Raw genomic sequence first — 13,683 nt, 5'->3', positions numbered from 1 at the left:
TGTATTGATAACATTTTGACGTATACATACCCTGTTTTTACTCCACAAGTCTCGACAAAATTTCGACGTTGCCATGCTGTGCATGCCTGTAGGTCAAGGGTCAAAGGTTTTAAAAAAGCGCGCGAGATCCGAAGTGCTGTCCTCTTTTTTCCCGGTAGGTACAACATTTTGGCTAGCATCATCTTTGAATAACCTATTGAAGGTGGGTATGTGATTTATCTCAATCTAGATAATTTTTCAGCTACTGACCTCAAGTCTGCTATGATACCTTGCCTATACTCGTGGCCCACCTTCAAAACGTGTCTTAGATCGTACTAACGTTACCTTTATTATCATGATAAGGTAGCAGCTTTCTTTACTTTAATCTATTGTTTCCCGCTTACCCTTTGACAGAAACTTTCATACATTGATGTTGAGAATTATTCCCAGTGAAAGTGCTGCACAGTGCTGACTTGGCCAGATGGTCATCTGTGTTACTACAGGCACAAATTAATAGAATCACACACACGTTTATGTGAACCAAAACCACTGCAGGGTTTTATTCTTCAATCCAAAACATAAAGAAAACTGAGCTTAATTCGTGGCCAATTGTGTGACAGGTCTAGGTGATGAACATATCTGGTGGTATTACGGAGTGGCAACATCATTACACTGGCTTTGATGAGATAATCACTGTATAGTCATATCCAAAATGTGTTTTTTTTTAAACTAACCTCAAAAGCTAATAGTTCAATAAAGATACTCTCTCGTGGCTAATATAAGGCAGCACTTCATGGAAAATGGTAGTTACTAGTTCTGAGGCCTCTATCTGTTTTACTGAATTGAAAGCGTTCTTCGTCCCTGTTCACAGACCTTTACAGGGATACAGTTTCTGACCCTCCCAGTAGTAAGTCCTTACTTGAAGCTACTAGCTGTGTCTTCAGTGTCACAATTCAGGCCTTGGTAATAAAAAATAAGTAAGACTACATTAAGCATCACTTATTACTCGCTACATGTAGATATTGATAAACATTCTACTTCCATAATGTCTAATTCACGTGTGACTATGGATTAACAGCTGTAGCTATGATTTGCACTATTCAACGTGCGGTCAAAACATTCCGAGTTTCAAGTTACATTACAAACTGCATGTACTACAAAATCTGTCATATGAAGATCATTTTATAGCTGTATATGGTGTATATCACGTAGATTATCTAAATACATGGTGATAGCATTTAGTAGCATTAGCAAAATCAGATACTACATAGGCTAGGCTGATACAAGAAGGAATTAAATCTTGATTCGGGGTTATCTGAACACACGTACCCCAAGGTTCTCTAGTCATTTCATGAATTTGTTGTCCTTGCGCATAGCAAGGCATGCCACAATGGTAACCATGGCGATGAGGACAGGGATAAGGATGACGTCTCCCAGTCCCATGACAGCCCTGGTGGCCTGTGTGACCCTCCCCACTGCACCGCTCAGGGCCATCCCTATCTCCATGACAACAGCCCCGAACTCGTCCCCTTCATCCGCCATGTCCTGTAGGTAGCTCATGTGTTGGGCCCAGGGTAGGGCGAAGGTCTGAAAACACACAGAGGATCATTTGTGACAAACAATATCTCACACTGACAGGAAGGGAGACAGACGTAAAAAATCCCGGACACTGCTACCCTACTCGACCGAAACCTCTGCTTGGAGAATAATATCTCACATCTAGCTAACATATATTAGGTAGAAGGTGAAAACAGGGTGAAGGTTTAAAGCTTATAATGTGTGGTGTATTGCTTTATCAATATGGCTTGAAGAATGACGGCAAATATTGCTTATTTTCTTCCGACTCTTTATGACTTCATTGGGCTTCCTAAACAATGACAGAGGGTGGTACATGATGTATTGCCTGTTCCATAACGACGAGAGAAGCCATATTCTCTTACTGGGGTGTCAGCAGCTAACTGATCTTGGATCTATTTGTAAACTAATAGTAGGAATGCTCAAATAGAAGGGAGGAAGATGTTAAGTGTTTTACCTTGACAATGGATGTAGCCGTTTCAGACCGCTGCATCAGCCAAACGATGGGGTTAGCCAGGGTGTGGTACCCGTCCATCACGTGTGGGGACTCGGCAGCCAGCTGGCGACCAAAGGCGGCATCAGCCAGGTAGGTCTGGGCATCCAGGTGACCTGGAGGGTCAAAGACGATGTCTTATATCATCTTGTCTGAACTGACACCTGAACACCTTATTTCATGACTGGAGATTGATCAATTGAAGGTATATCTCATTTGAACACCTCACGCTTTTTACCAAACGTGACGCTGTGTTTCTCACAGGAAGAAGAAGACTATCAGTGTCAGCAAATTCTTCAACAAGATGAAGCTGAAACCTACTTAGTTTGACACAACAAAAGATAGAAAAAAACATGGTTTAGTCATTTAGATGTAAGGAAACTTTTTTCTAAATGCTTACCTTGGACAAAAAGTTCCGTGCAGATGATAGTAGCATCTATGGCTGCACCGATACCTTCTCCAATAGCATTGCCACAGGCACCTCCAATACCGGATGCGCAAGGCTCCAAACATGCAGCTGCACTGTCTGTGTACAACGAGATAATGTACAAAAGTTGTTCAAGTAGCTGTTTTTGAGTTGTGCGTTTCCTGGTCTGTGAAGTGTCAAAATAATTTTTGAAACCTTTGAAAACAATCAAAAAGGCTAGAAGCAAAAGGCCATCCTTTGAAATATGAAATGGTCAAACTTGACTCAAATCTGGATATGATTTAGACAACTCCTCCTGATTGTCATCTAGGTTTCTGTCTTACCCAATATGCTGGACTCGAACAGGACCCGGGTTCCGAAACAAACAGCACATCCGGCACTCTCGCCGATACACTCTCCGATAGCACCTATAAAGCCCGTAGACACCAGTAGACGGCGGCAAAACAAGGCAACAGAACAAAATGCGTCAAGAATGCTCTGATGTTCTATTTTCAACGCATATTGACAAGTAACAAGTTGCAAGTAAAAATAATCACCAGATACTAGACTATTAGTTTGTCTAGAGAACATGCCCTGTACCGATGGGAGAAATGTGTAGCAAATACACAAAACCTTACAAAGACAATGGCCACACCTGGTCGGTAACAGGATAGGTGAGGGTTTGCACACAGGCCATGTGGTCTCTAGGATTGGTGCTTGGCGGGCAGAGTACGTCCAACACAACGGGCCCTTCCGGCTTGTAACAGTTCATCTGCAGACTGTAGCCGTAGGCAGTCGAAACTATGAACATCTCTGGGAATGTGTCTTCCGTGAAGTCGTGTTCCACCTGCATGTATGTTGCAGGATCCGTAGCAGTGATGGAAAACTGGACATGAACACAAAACGATGGAATTAATCATCTAAAGGTACTGGGAATTCCCTGTCAACTAACGTAAAGCGAAAGATGTCAGAGAACATACTACCGAAGCCTGTATTGGTGACATGTGACCATTGTCAAGGATAAGGCCGCAGTTACCTACTGACTAGAAGCTTTTATACTTATTTTAACCTGCAAATATAGACAGCAATGTATTTTTACCTTTGAGTTGCGACAGTTGTTTCCAGCCAGAGCTTTCAGCGCCATGACATCAGACTTGTTGAAGATCGAGGCAGACGACATGGCAGTGGACATCACAGCGGACATGGACATCATGTCAGAGGGCGCTACCTCCCTCCTACGTCTGTCGCCGCCTTGCTGGTCAGACTCATCGTCCATGTGAGATACCTGCGACAGTCCGTCCAGAATCCAGGACCCTGTCATGGCGACGGTGACTTTGCTGGAGTCTGGAATCTGTGGAGCGACGAAGGAGTGCAGGTAATCTCCGAACGCGCGCCCCCTCTTGGAGTCGATCGCCAGCCTGCCGGACAGTCCGTTCTGCCATTCTGCCTCGCGGGTAAGGTGTGCCAGAACCATCTGAGCATCGGTGGTGCGCATTATCTGACAAGTGTCGTAGAACAGGTTGACGGCGTCATAGGGCAGCGGAGCAAACACGGGAGGCGAGCGTTTCAGACGGCTGGCCAGCTCCTGCATCTTGCGCATCCTCCGTTTGCTGTGAAGCCCCTCCCCTGCATAGGCCAGTCCGTACAGGCTTACCATTTGTGCAGACTGCTTTGCGTCATCAGAGCTCAGAATGTCCTCTCGGAGAGCCAAGGAGTCTCCGGTGTACCACATGCGCCTCAACAGAGTGCTGTCGCCGCTGGCTGCTTCCAAGATATACTTGGCTTCAGAATACGACACGAGCAGGACGACTGCGTCCGGGTTGTCCCTCAGGGCGTCGCGAAGTTGTTCTGTGGGCCTCCGCGCCTCTTCCTTGTTGGTGATTGTCCCCGGTGCGTAGCTGATACTGGTACCGACTGTGATGTCGTCCATCATGCCGTCCGCCAGGTCGCGAATCCTCTGCACGATGTCCGTAGAGTAGCTGTCCTCGATGTGTACCGGGATGACGACAGAGACTTTGTCGCTTTGCAGCTTCAGGTACAAAGCCAGAGCAAGAGCTTGGTCGCTCATGCTGAGGCGTATGGTATTCGTGGCGTCGGCCAGTCGTTCAGATGTTGCTCGTGGTGAAATGAAGATTGCGTCTGGTGCGTTCGCCGCCGCCCACTCCGCCACATGGACCGAGTGGCTGCTTGTGTCGGGACCCACGAACAGACGCACGCCCTGTTGGCTGTACAGGCGGCGGAAAGCTTGCAGAGCCCCGTCTGGAGATCCATCGTAGTCCCCGCTGTGGACCTGGATGTCCGCAGCTGACGGCACCTTGTTCCGATGTTCCCGGATGTCATCAACGGCCAACATCGCCGCTTCCTTCATGGCCTCAGCTGAGTCGTCGTCGGTCGGAAACAGAAGACCTACCTGGACAACTTCCTCTGTCATGTTGATAATGATAAAAGGTACGTAGTTGGTGACACATTTTTGTTTGATGAAAACTTGCCTGTATGCTGAAATGACAGTCATTTTCAATGAGCAAACTTTTCAAAAGAAACACAACCTCACTTGTTGAACATCCTTTACTTAAATACGACATATTGAACATAGCAAATATTTTCCGAATTCCCCTCAAATGTGATACTCTTATCTCATAAGAATCAAATAGACTCTTTAGGTTTCAGCAAACCTTTGGACTCGTTGCATCGCTGTATTGTCAGGCCGACGGCGAGGCCGATCACTATGGCCAGCACGGCTCCGCTCGCCACCACCCCGATCAACAGGCTGCGGTACTTGAACCCCAAGGCCTTCGTGTCCTTACGATCTGCCATCCTTTAGATCTATAGTCTGAAAAAGCTTAAGATGTGTGATTTTAAAATCCTGTGTATTGTTTTTGTAAGAAGTCCATTAACAACGAGTTGTTTTTTGGTGTTCCATGATTTTTATACCTACAGCAAATGATGTTCACATTTACGACGGATTTATTCCGTTCTATGTACTATGACGTACAATGTGAAAGGAAGAGCAAAAATACGCTGAATAATTTCTCAGGGATGTTAGTCAGTAAGAGGAATTGAAACTGGACAACTTCCATATTTTTTGGGCACAGCAAGAGTGCGTGACCGCGAAGTTCGTTCCAAAAGTTGGCAACCTCACCCGGAAATAAAAGGCGTAACTCAACTTTCGGTAATCTCGTGACGGTTTCTGACTAGGCCAAACATCTGACCTCACAGCCGTTAATCAAAGTGTAAAGCCTTACATCAATGCACATGGAGCACCGAAACTCAAATTGCTAGTCATTCCATTTCGGGCGACGTCCTTTCGAAAATCAGTAATATTTGGTGAGAGCGCGGGAAAAGGGGAACAATCAATGGACAATTAAGCTGCGACCAGAGGTGTGCAGGTCAACTTTATGGATTTTCTTTGCTGTGCTACTCAAAGCCAACTATCCTTCTTTCTAATTAGAATACAAAGCGTAGGGATTCCTCATCAAATATTTCGACAGTGGTTTGGTAAATCTTGTGAAACAACGCAAGACACGCCCCGCGCAGCTATGATCACAATTATAGCCCCTTCCCGCTTTTCTCGCTTTTTGCCTAATGATTTTAAACAGGCCGTCGCCTGCAAAGTGGTGACCACAGTGATTTAATTTTTCATAGAAGGCTATAAACGTTACAATTTTGTCCCGAAATTTAAGTTATACCCATTATTTTCTACCGCAAGGCCTATAATTTTTTAACGCTTCTCGTAGGACCGTCAAAAAGATCACATTAATCAGTAACCATGAATATTATAATAGACGTAACTTAGATTTCAAAGAGTTCTGAAAGAGCTAAGATTAGTAGAACTGATACAAGTATCATCACAAATACGACAACTTACTTTTCAACAGGACCCTTTAAAATGCGTCCGACGCCGAGAGGCACAACCGCTTAAGTGACGAGCACAGGGACAACCGAGACATTCAACGACAGAGTCATGCAAAAATTCACATGTCAATGATGACACACAGTTTCGGCAAGTAGATCACAAGACATGCTGTCGTTAAACTACAGGATGTTATTGTCTGAGGGAATCAAGATCGAGCAAGGCATGAGCTCCTCAAATTGAGGAACTCACGCCCTTATTGAGGAACATATGCCAGATCGTTGTTCGTACCCAGCCTTCTGGCCAGCGAATGTGCCATGCGTGCGATGGTTGACAGGCGCATTATACTTCCAATTTGGGGCGGGTGGGTGACTTGCTTATCAAGAAGCGCAACTTAAAAAGTGATGTAACATCGAAAGTGTTGACTCATATCAATCTTATGAGGATCAGGTGATGATATCAAGATGATATTTTAGATGCTGAGCTATTGCTGTGCTATGATATGATCATGATACCTTTCAAATACTTGATTCTTGTGGCCCAGCTTCATTTTAAACTGAATTGTTCAAAACATGTCTTATTACTATATTATATAGAATTTTAGCCAACGTTTTCATGTTTCTTGCCTTTTTACATTTTCTTTTCATACCACTGGGTTCAATCTGCATTTGCGGATACAGAGAATTCGAACCGGTACAAACCCCAGCAGTATGAGTTGAGGTAGCCACTTTCTTCATTTCTATCTATTGTTTCCTGCTTACCCTTTGACAAACATCGTCTTACATTGATGTGGATTTATTTAATTATTCAAAGTGCCTAGATAAAGTTCTGCGCAATGCTTACTTGCACAGATGGTTATCTCTAATACGTTTCGAACGCAAAATGATAGAATCACATGCACAATCATATGAACCAAAATCACTGCAAACTTTATTCTTGAACTATATTAATTCGCGGCCCAAACTGAACATAATTCTTGGCCAAATGTGATCCAGGTCTAAGCGATTAACATATCTGGTAGTATCACAGATGTGATGACATAATCACTGTATAGGCTTGTCCAAACTGTCATTAAAATCAAATACAGTATCCTGGATAGATACTCTCTCATGACTAACATTAGGCAAGCACTTCATGGAAAATGCTAGTTGTTACTTCTTAGTGCTCTATCTACTTTAACTACTACTGAATGAAAAATATTCTTTGTCTCCATTCCCAGGGATACGGTTTGTAACATCTGGACCTCTTAGTTGAAGGTTCTTTGATGTGTCTCACTGGGTTTCACAATGCAGGCCCTGCTCATAAGTATGACTACATTGAGCATGCATCACTTGGTACTCCTTACATGTGAATAAACATTCTGCTGCCATGATATCTAATTCTCATGTGACTATGGAAAAACATATCATTAAAGCTTTAGCTATACTTTACACTATTCGACAATGTCAACAAAAACATTTCCAGGTATGAATTCTCCTTACAAACCAAAACTGATACAAACTGTCACCACAAGAACACTGTATAGGAGCTGTATCTATGTAGATTATCTAAATACATGATAATAGCATTAGCAGGGGAAATCAGATGCTCCAGAGGCTGATACATAAGGCAATTTGATTACATCTTAATTTGGGATAAACTCAACAGAATCCAAATCTCTCTGATCATTTCATGATGTCGTTGTTCCTGCGAATGGTAAGGCATGCCACAATGGTAACCATGGCGATGAGGATAGGGATAAGGATGACATCTCCCAGTCCCATGACAGCCCTGGTGGCCTGTGTGACCCTCCCCACTGCACCGCTCAGGGCCACCCCTATCTGCATGACAACAGCTCCGAACTCGTCCCCTTCATCCGCCATGTCCTGTAGGTAGCTCATGTGTTGGGCCCAGGGTAGAGCGAAGGTCTGGAAACGTGCAGAATAAAAATGGTAAGAACAGTATTTAACATTTAGCTGACATATGCATTAGAAAGAGGGTGAAAACGGGGGAAGTGTTAAACCTAATGATGTGTGATGTGTTGCGTTATCAGTATGGCTAGAAGAATGAAAGCTAAGATATCTGATTGTCTTCCGACTGGTTTCGACTTCATTTGTCTTCCTCAAGAAAACGTGCTTTGCAAACTTAATTGATGATGTTTAAATAGATGAGACAGGAGAAGGGTGAAAGATGTGAATTCAAAGTGTCTTACCTTGACGATGGATGTAGCCGTGTCAGACCGCTGCATCAGCCAAACGATGGGGTTGGCCAGGGTGTGGTACCCGTCCATCACGTGTGGGGACTCGGCAGCCAGCTGGCGACCAAAGGCGGCATCAGCCAGGTAGGTCTGGGCATCCAGGTGACCTTTAGCCGTGTAGGGTCAAAGAAGATGTCTTGTATTCTCTTGTCTAAACTAACGGCCACCTTATGGCTGGAGATTGCTCCACCAAAGGTAGTGTACCATTTACTAGGATTGCAAGTCGCTACTGTCAGCTATTGGAAAAGTTAGTCCGGTCATTTAGATTTTTTTAAAAGACAATCTTTGTAAATCCTTACCTTGGGCAAAAAGTTCAGTGCAGATGATCTTGCCACTAGTAGCTTCAACAATACCCATCCCAACAGCAGAACCGCAGGCGCCTCCAATGCCGAGCGCACAAGGCCCCACACATGCAGCTGCACTTATACCTGTGTACAACAAAATAGCCTACATTAATTGTACAAGTAGCTGAGTTATGTGGTCCATAGAGATGGCTATGGGTCCGACAGTCCAGTCTTTGCAATATCAAAATTGTCACACTTAACAAGAATCGGGATGATGTCAGTTGTAGACTTTCTCTGTAATAAGGCTCTGTCTTACCAAATGTAAACCATGACAGGACTCCAAAGCAAATACCACATCCAACAGCTGTGCCAGCACATGCTCCGATTGCACCTGCAGTTCCCTGGGACAAGAGCAGGCGGCGGCGGCGTCCACCCTGGGAAACAAGGAAACAAAATGTGACATTTGGAGATCTTGCATACTTGGCCTGTCTCACTGGAGAAACTTGTAGTAAATGCTCAAACCGTAAAAAAGACAGTGACCACACCTGATCAGTAACAGGATAGGTGAGGGTCTGCACACAGGCCATGTCGTCTCTGGGGTTGGTGCTTGGCGGGCAGAGGACGTCCAACACGACGGGCCCTTCCGGCTTGTCACAGTTCATCTGCAGACTGTAGCCGTAGGCAGTCGAGACTATGAACATCTCTGGGAATGTGTCTTCCGTGAAGTCGTGTTCCACCTGCATGTATGTTGCAGGATCCGTAGCAGTGATGGAAAACTGGAAAGTAAATACAACGGGGTCGTATAAGATGATGGCGGGGTGAAGTGAAAGATGTCAGAGAACATTCTTCCGAAGCATCTTTTACATGTATTAAAACAGCAAATACAGAGAGTGGTCCATTATTACCTTCGAGTTGCGACAGTTGTTTCCGGCCAGTGCTTTCAGCGCCATGACGTCAGACTTGTTGAAGATCGAGGCAGACGACATGGCAGGGGACATCACAGCGGACATGGACATCATGTCAGAGGACGCTACCTCCCTCCTACGTCTGCCGCCGCCTTGCCCTGACTCATCGCCCATGTGAGATACCTGCGACAGTCCGTCCAGAATCCAGGACCCTGTCATGGCGACGGTGACTTTGCTCGTGTCTGGAATCTGTGGAGCGACGAACGAGTGCAGATAATCTCCGAACGCGCGCCCCATCTTGGAGTCGATCGCCAGCCTTCCGGACAGTCCGTTCTGCCATTCTGCCTCGCGGGTAAGGTGTGCCAGAACCATCTGAGCATCGGTGGTGCGCATTATCTGACACGTGTCGTAGAACAGGTTGACGGCGTCATAGGCCAGCGGAGCAAACACGGGAGGTGAACGTTTCAGACGGCTGGCCAGCTCCTGCATCTTGCGCATCCTCCGCTTGCTGTGAAGCCCTTCCCCTGCATAGGCCAGTCCGTACAGGCTTACCATTTGCGCAGCCTGCTTTGCGTCGTCAGAACTCAGAATGTCCTCTCGGAGAGCCAAGGAGTCTCCGGTGTACCACATGCGGCTCAACAGAGTGCTATCACCGCTGGCTGCTTCCAGGATGTACTTGGCTTCAGAATACGACACGAGCAGGACGACTGCGTCCGGGTTGTCCCTCAGGGCGACGCGAAGTTGTTCAGTGGGCCTCCGCGCTTCTTCCTTGCTGGTGATTGTCCCCGGCGCGTAGCTGATACTGGCACCGACTGTAATATCGTCCATCATGCTGTCCGCCAGGTCGCCAATCCTCTGCACGATGTCCGTAGAATAGCTGTCCTCGATGTGTACCGGGATGACGATGGAGACGTTGTCACTTTGCAGCTTCAGGTACAATGCCAGAGCAAGAGCTTGGTCGCTCATGCTGAGGCGTATGGTGTTCGTAGCGTTGGCCAGTCGTTCAGATGTTGCTCGTGGTGAAATGAAGACCGCGTCTGGGGCGTTCGCCGCCGCCCACTCCGCCACATGGACCGCATGGCTGCTGGTGTCGGGACCCACGAACAGACGCACGCCCTGTCGGTTGTACAGGCGGCGGAAAGCTTGTAGAGCCCCGTCTGGAGATCCATCGTAGTCCCCACTGTGGACCTGAATGTCCGTAGCTGACGGCACCTTGTTCCGATGGGCGCGGATGTCATCCACGGCCAACATCGCCGCTTCCTTCATGGCCTCAGCTGACTCGACGTCGGTGGGAAACAGTAGACCGACCCGGACGACTTCGTCTGTCATTTGATACGATAAAATATACGTGGATGATTTTGTGAGAGCATAACAATGTGGATGTTGAATTGTTCTCAAATTTATCACGGTTAAACATGTCTGTGTTCTAAAACGACCGACGAAACATAGTCGGGTTCAATGTGCAACGTTTCCAAGAGAGACGCAATCTCACAAAAAGTATTTTGTTGCAAACGTTTTAAGAAAAGATGTTGGAATCAAATTCATAATAGATTGGGCGAACCTTTGGACTCGTTGCATCTCTGTATTGTCAAGCCGACGGCGAGGCCGATGACTATGGCCAGCACGGCTCCGCTCGCCACCACCCCGATCAACAGGCTCCGGTACTTGAACCGCAGGGCCCTGGTTTCCTTATCTGCCATTCTTTAGATCCTTACCCTGAAAAAGATGTGTGATGTTAACAGTTAATCCAAGCCGATTTTCGCCCATGTTTGCTGTTAATTAAATTTTTACCCCTTGTGAGTGAATTAGAAGGCCATGACCGGCACTCCATTTGTTTTCTTCACACTAAATATTGGCAATGTTGGAGACATTTGAGACATTATACAAATACCTTACCTTTTCTCGTAACGTATGATATCATGCTGTTAGAATTCGCGTTGAATTTGTCGGAGTTTCACTTTCGCTTGAACTCTTTCAGCTTTATGTATAAAGGGAAGTATCACACGACTAGATCATATCGGTTTCGCCTTGTACATCGATACCCCATTGCCATCGGCAAGTACGTCATTCAGTGAAAGTGAAAGGGAATTCGAACACAGCAGGAAAATAACTCGCCTATAGAGGTGTGCGGGTCAGCTTTAGGGATTTTTTTACTCTGCTTAGAGTAAGAAGCCTTTCTCCACATTAAACGTTTTGACAGTGTTTTGGTAAACTTCATGGCATGTAGAGCACACCAAACGACCCGCGCAGCTCCGAACTCAGTTCTAGCTCTTTAATTACCAGTGTTTTACCGATTGATTTTCAAAAAACAGTCGCCTGAAAAGTCATGACCACAACTTGAGTCTTGGAGAACACTGAAAGAGGACCTTATACTTTACAACTTTAACCCGAAATCCAAGTTTTGCCCCTTGCGACCTTGTGATGGAGACCAACGACCTAAGTTTTTGAACGCACCTCGTAGGACCGTCAAAAAGATCACGTTAGTGCAACACAGTACCTTAAATCACAATAGACGAAACGAGCATTTCTGAATTCTGACGTAGCTGAAATAAACAGAGTTCCTTACAGGTATAAAGACAAACACGGCGGCCTACCATGCAACGGCAACTTGCAAACTTGCGTCCGTCGCCGCAAAGCTCCCCCGACAAAGTGAAGAACACACAGTCCTAAGTGTCGTTACGTAATGCGGTACAACAATGCTTACGAATGTGAAAGGCGTGGGAGGGCTGAAGTCTTATTGTTACCTGAGTGTCTCTGAGATGCTTTATAGGTGACAGGTGCATTTTACTTCACATCATGTCCATATTTGGAGCAGACGGTTGGCCACATTTGCATATTGATGAGCGAAGCTAAAAATGACGTAATCTACACGATGCGAGATGGAAACTGAATACTTGTACTAGGTTGTAGAAGAGTCAAACGTATCATACTTCACATCTTGTTCGGACGGATGGGTGACTTACACATCATATCAATGAGCGAAACTCAAAGTGATGTAACATCGAAAATGACACATATTAATCTCACGAGGGTCATCATTGTGCTGTATGAACGTTTTGAGTTACTGCGATCATTTGGATAATCACTTGGAATATGCCATCATCCTATTAATCTTAATGATGATGACGTAACACTCAACGTACAAGGGTAGATCTGTGTCAATCTCGCCTGTATACTAAAGGACAATATATCATAATTCAGCGATAGTCTAGGAATATGATACATGTATCTCCTTTAGTTAGAAGATAACGGGATATGGAGTCATGTAAATTGCGAACCTGCATGATTTGTGTTTCTGTAATTGTTAAGGGGAGTTTCATTACATATAGATATAGATTGGTCGTGGCATTTGAGTAATCACTGAGAAACATAACGACACACATGTTTATGTGCATTTTCTAATGATTCCCATGCATTAACAAATTTATCAAGTTACTGTAGGTAGAAGGGACAACCGAGACATGTTAGCCTGGAATCCAGACCTATTATAGCTCCCGAGTCTCTCTCCGCAAATAACGTGGATTCCAGGCTAAGACATATAGCTGAAATTCACATCACGGTCAATGACATAACGTCTGAAGAAACTCCGAACTATTTTCACTTTCACGGTCACAAGACAAGTCGATACAAAACAAGTGAGGTAATGCAGGAACCGAAACCATGACGTCACTGTACGTCAAACGACAGGGAGTTATCGAGAAAACACTAACAGTTTGAGAAAACGGACGCCATTTGCATATGTCATGTTCAGGCTTGTATGGGCGCGAGTCTCCATGGACAAGCCCAAGAGCTATTTAACGTTATCTTTTAACCATCTTATCCAGAACACGAGATATCTAAACGGGAACTCCTGCTGCAATAACAAGGAAAGCCACCAGGGGCCCATACTCTATAATCCTACAACCGGATATAAGATTCGGAGATTATTTCGAGCTAGTGACGTCCATCACTCTTC

At 45.3% G+C, this 13,683-nt stretch overlaps 3 protein-coding genes across 3 annotated transcripts; all 3 read right to left on the bottom strand.

Moving 5' to 3' along the window:
* Positions 1-509: 509 nt before the first annotated feature.
* On the bottom strand, positions 510-2,908 carry LOC136447597 (uncharacterized). Its single transcript, XM_066446606.1, has 4 exons — positions 2,798-2,908; positions 2,448-2,573; positions 2,012-2,163; positions 510-1,566 (listed from the first exon to the last, which is right to left on the bottom strand). The coding sequence occupies exons 3-4, from the start codon at positions 2,087-2,089 to the stop codon at positions 1,324-1,326; spliced, it is 321 nt and encodes a 106-aa protein (XP_066302703.1). The 5' UTR covers positions 2,090-2,163; positions 2,448-2,573; positions 2,798-2,908; the 3' UTR covers positions 510-1,323.
* A 178-nt stretch (positions 2,909-3,086) lies between these two features.
* LOC136447919 (uncharacterized) lies at positions 3,087-6,595 on the bottom strand. Its single transcript, XM_066447058.1, has 4 exons — positions 6,319-6,595; positions 5,126-5,292; positions 3,553-4,877; positions 3,087-3,339 (listed from the first exon to the last, which is right to left on the bottom strand). Exons 2-4 carry the CDS (start codon positions 5,265-5,267, stop codon positions 3,088-3,090), a joined length of 1,719 nt encoding a protein of 572 aa, XP_066303155.1. The 5' UTR covers positions 5,268-5,292; positions 6,319-6,595; the 3' UTR covers position 3,087.
* Positions 6,596-7,082: 487 nt separating this feature from the next.
* LOC136447596 (uncharacterized) lies at positions 7,083-12,475 on the bottom strand. Its single transcript, XM_066446605.1, has 8 exons — positions 12,323-12,475; positions 11,290-11,444; positions 9,729-11,050; positions 9,369-9,599; positions 9,140-9,257; positions 8,839-8,967; positions 8,495-8,646; positions 7,083-8,210 (listed from the first exon to the last, which is right to left on the bottom strand). The coding sequence occupies exons 2-8, from the start codon at positions 11,426-11,428 to the stop codon at positions 7,968-7,970; spliced, it is 2,334 nt and encodes a 777-aa protein (XP_066302702.1). The 5' UTR covers positions 11,429-11,444; positions 12,323-12,475; the 3' UTR covers positions 7,083-7,967.
* Between the last annotated feature and the right edge of the window lie 1,208 nt (positions 12,476-13,683).

This window comes from Branchiostoma lanceolatum, chromosome 13, assembly GCF_035083965.1.
Source record: "Branchiostoma lanceolatum isolate klBraLanc5 chromosome 13, klBraLanc5.hap2, whole genome shotgun sequence".
Taxonomy (NCBI): domain Eukaryota; kingdom Metazoa; phylum Chordata; class Leptocardii; order Amphioxiformes; family Branchiostomatidae; genus Branchiostoma; species Branchiostoma lanceolatum.
Note: the sequence above shows the minus strand (reverse complement) of the source record. Positions and strands in the feature narration are given on the sequence as shown.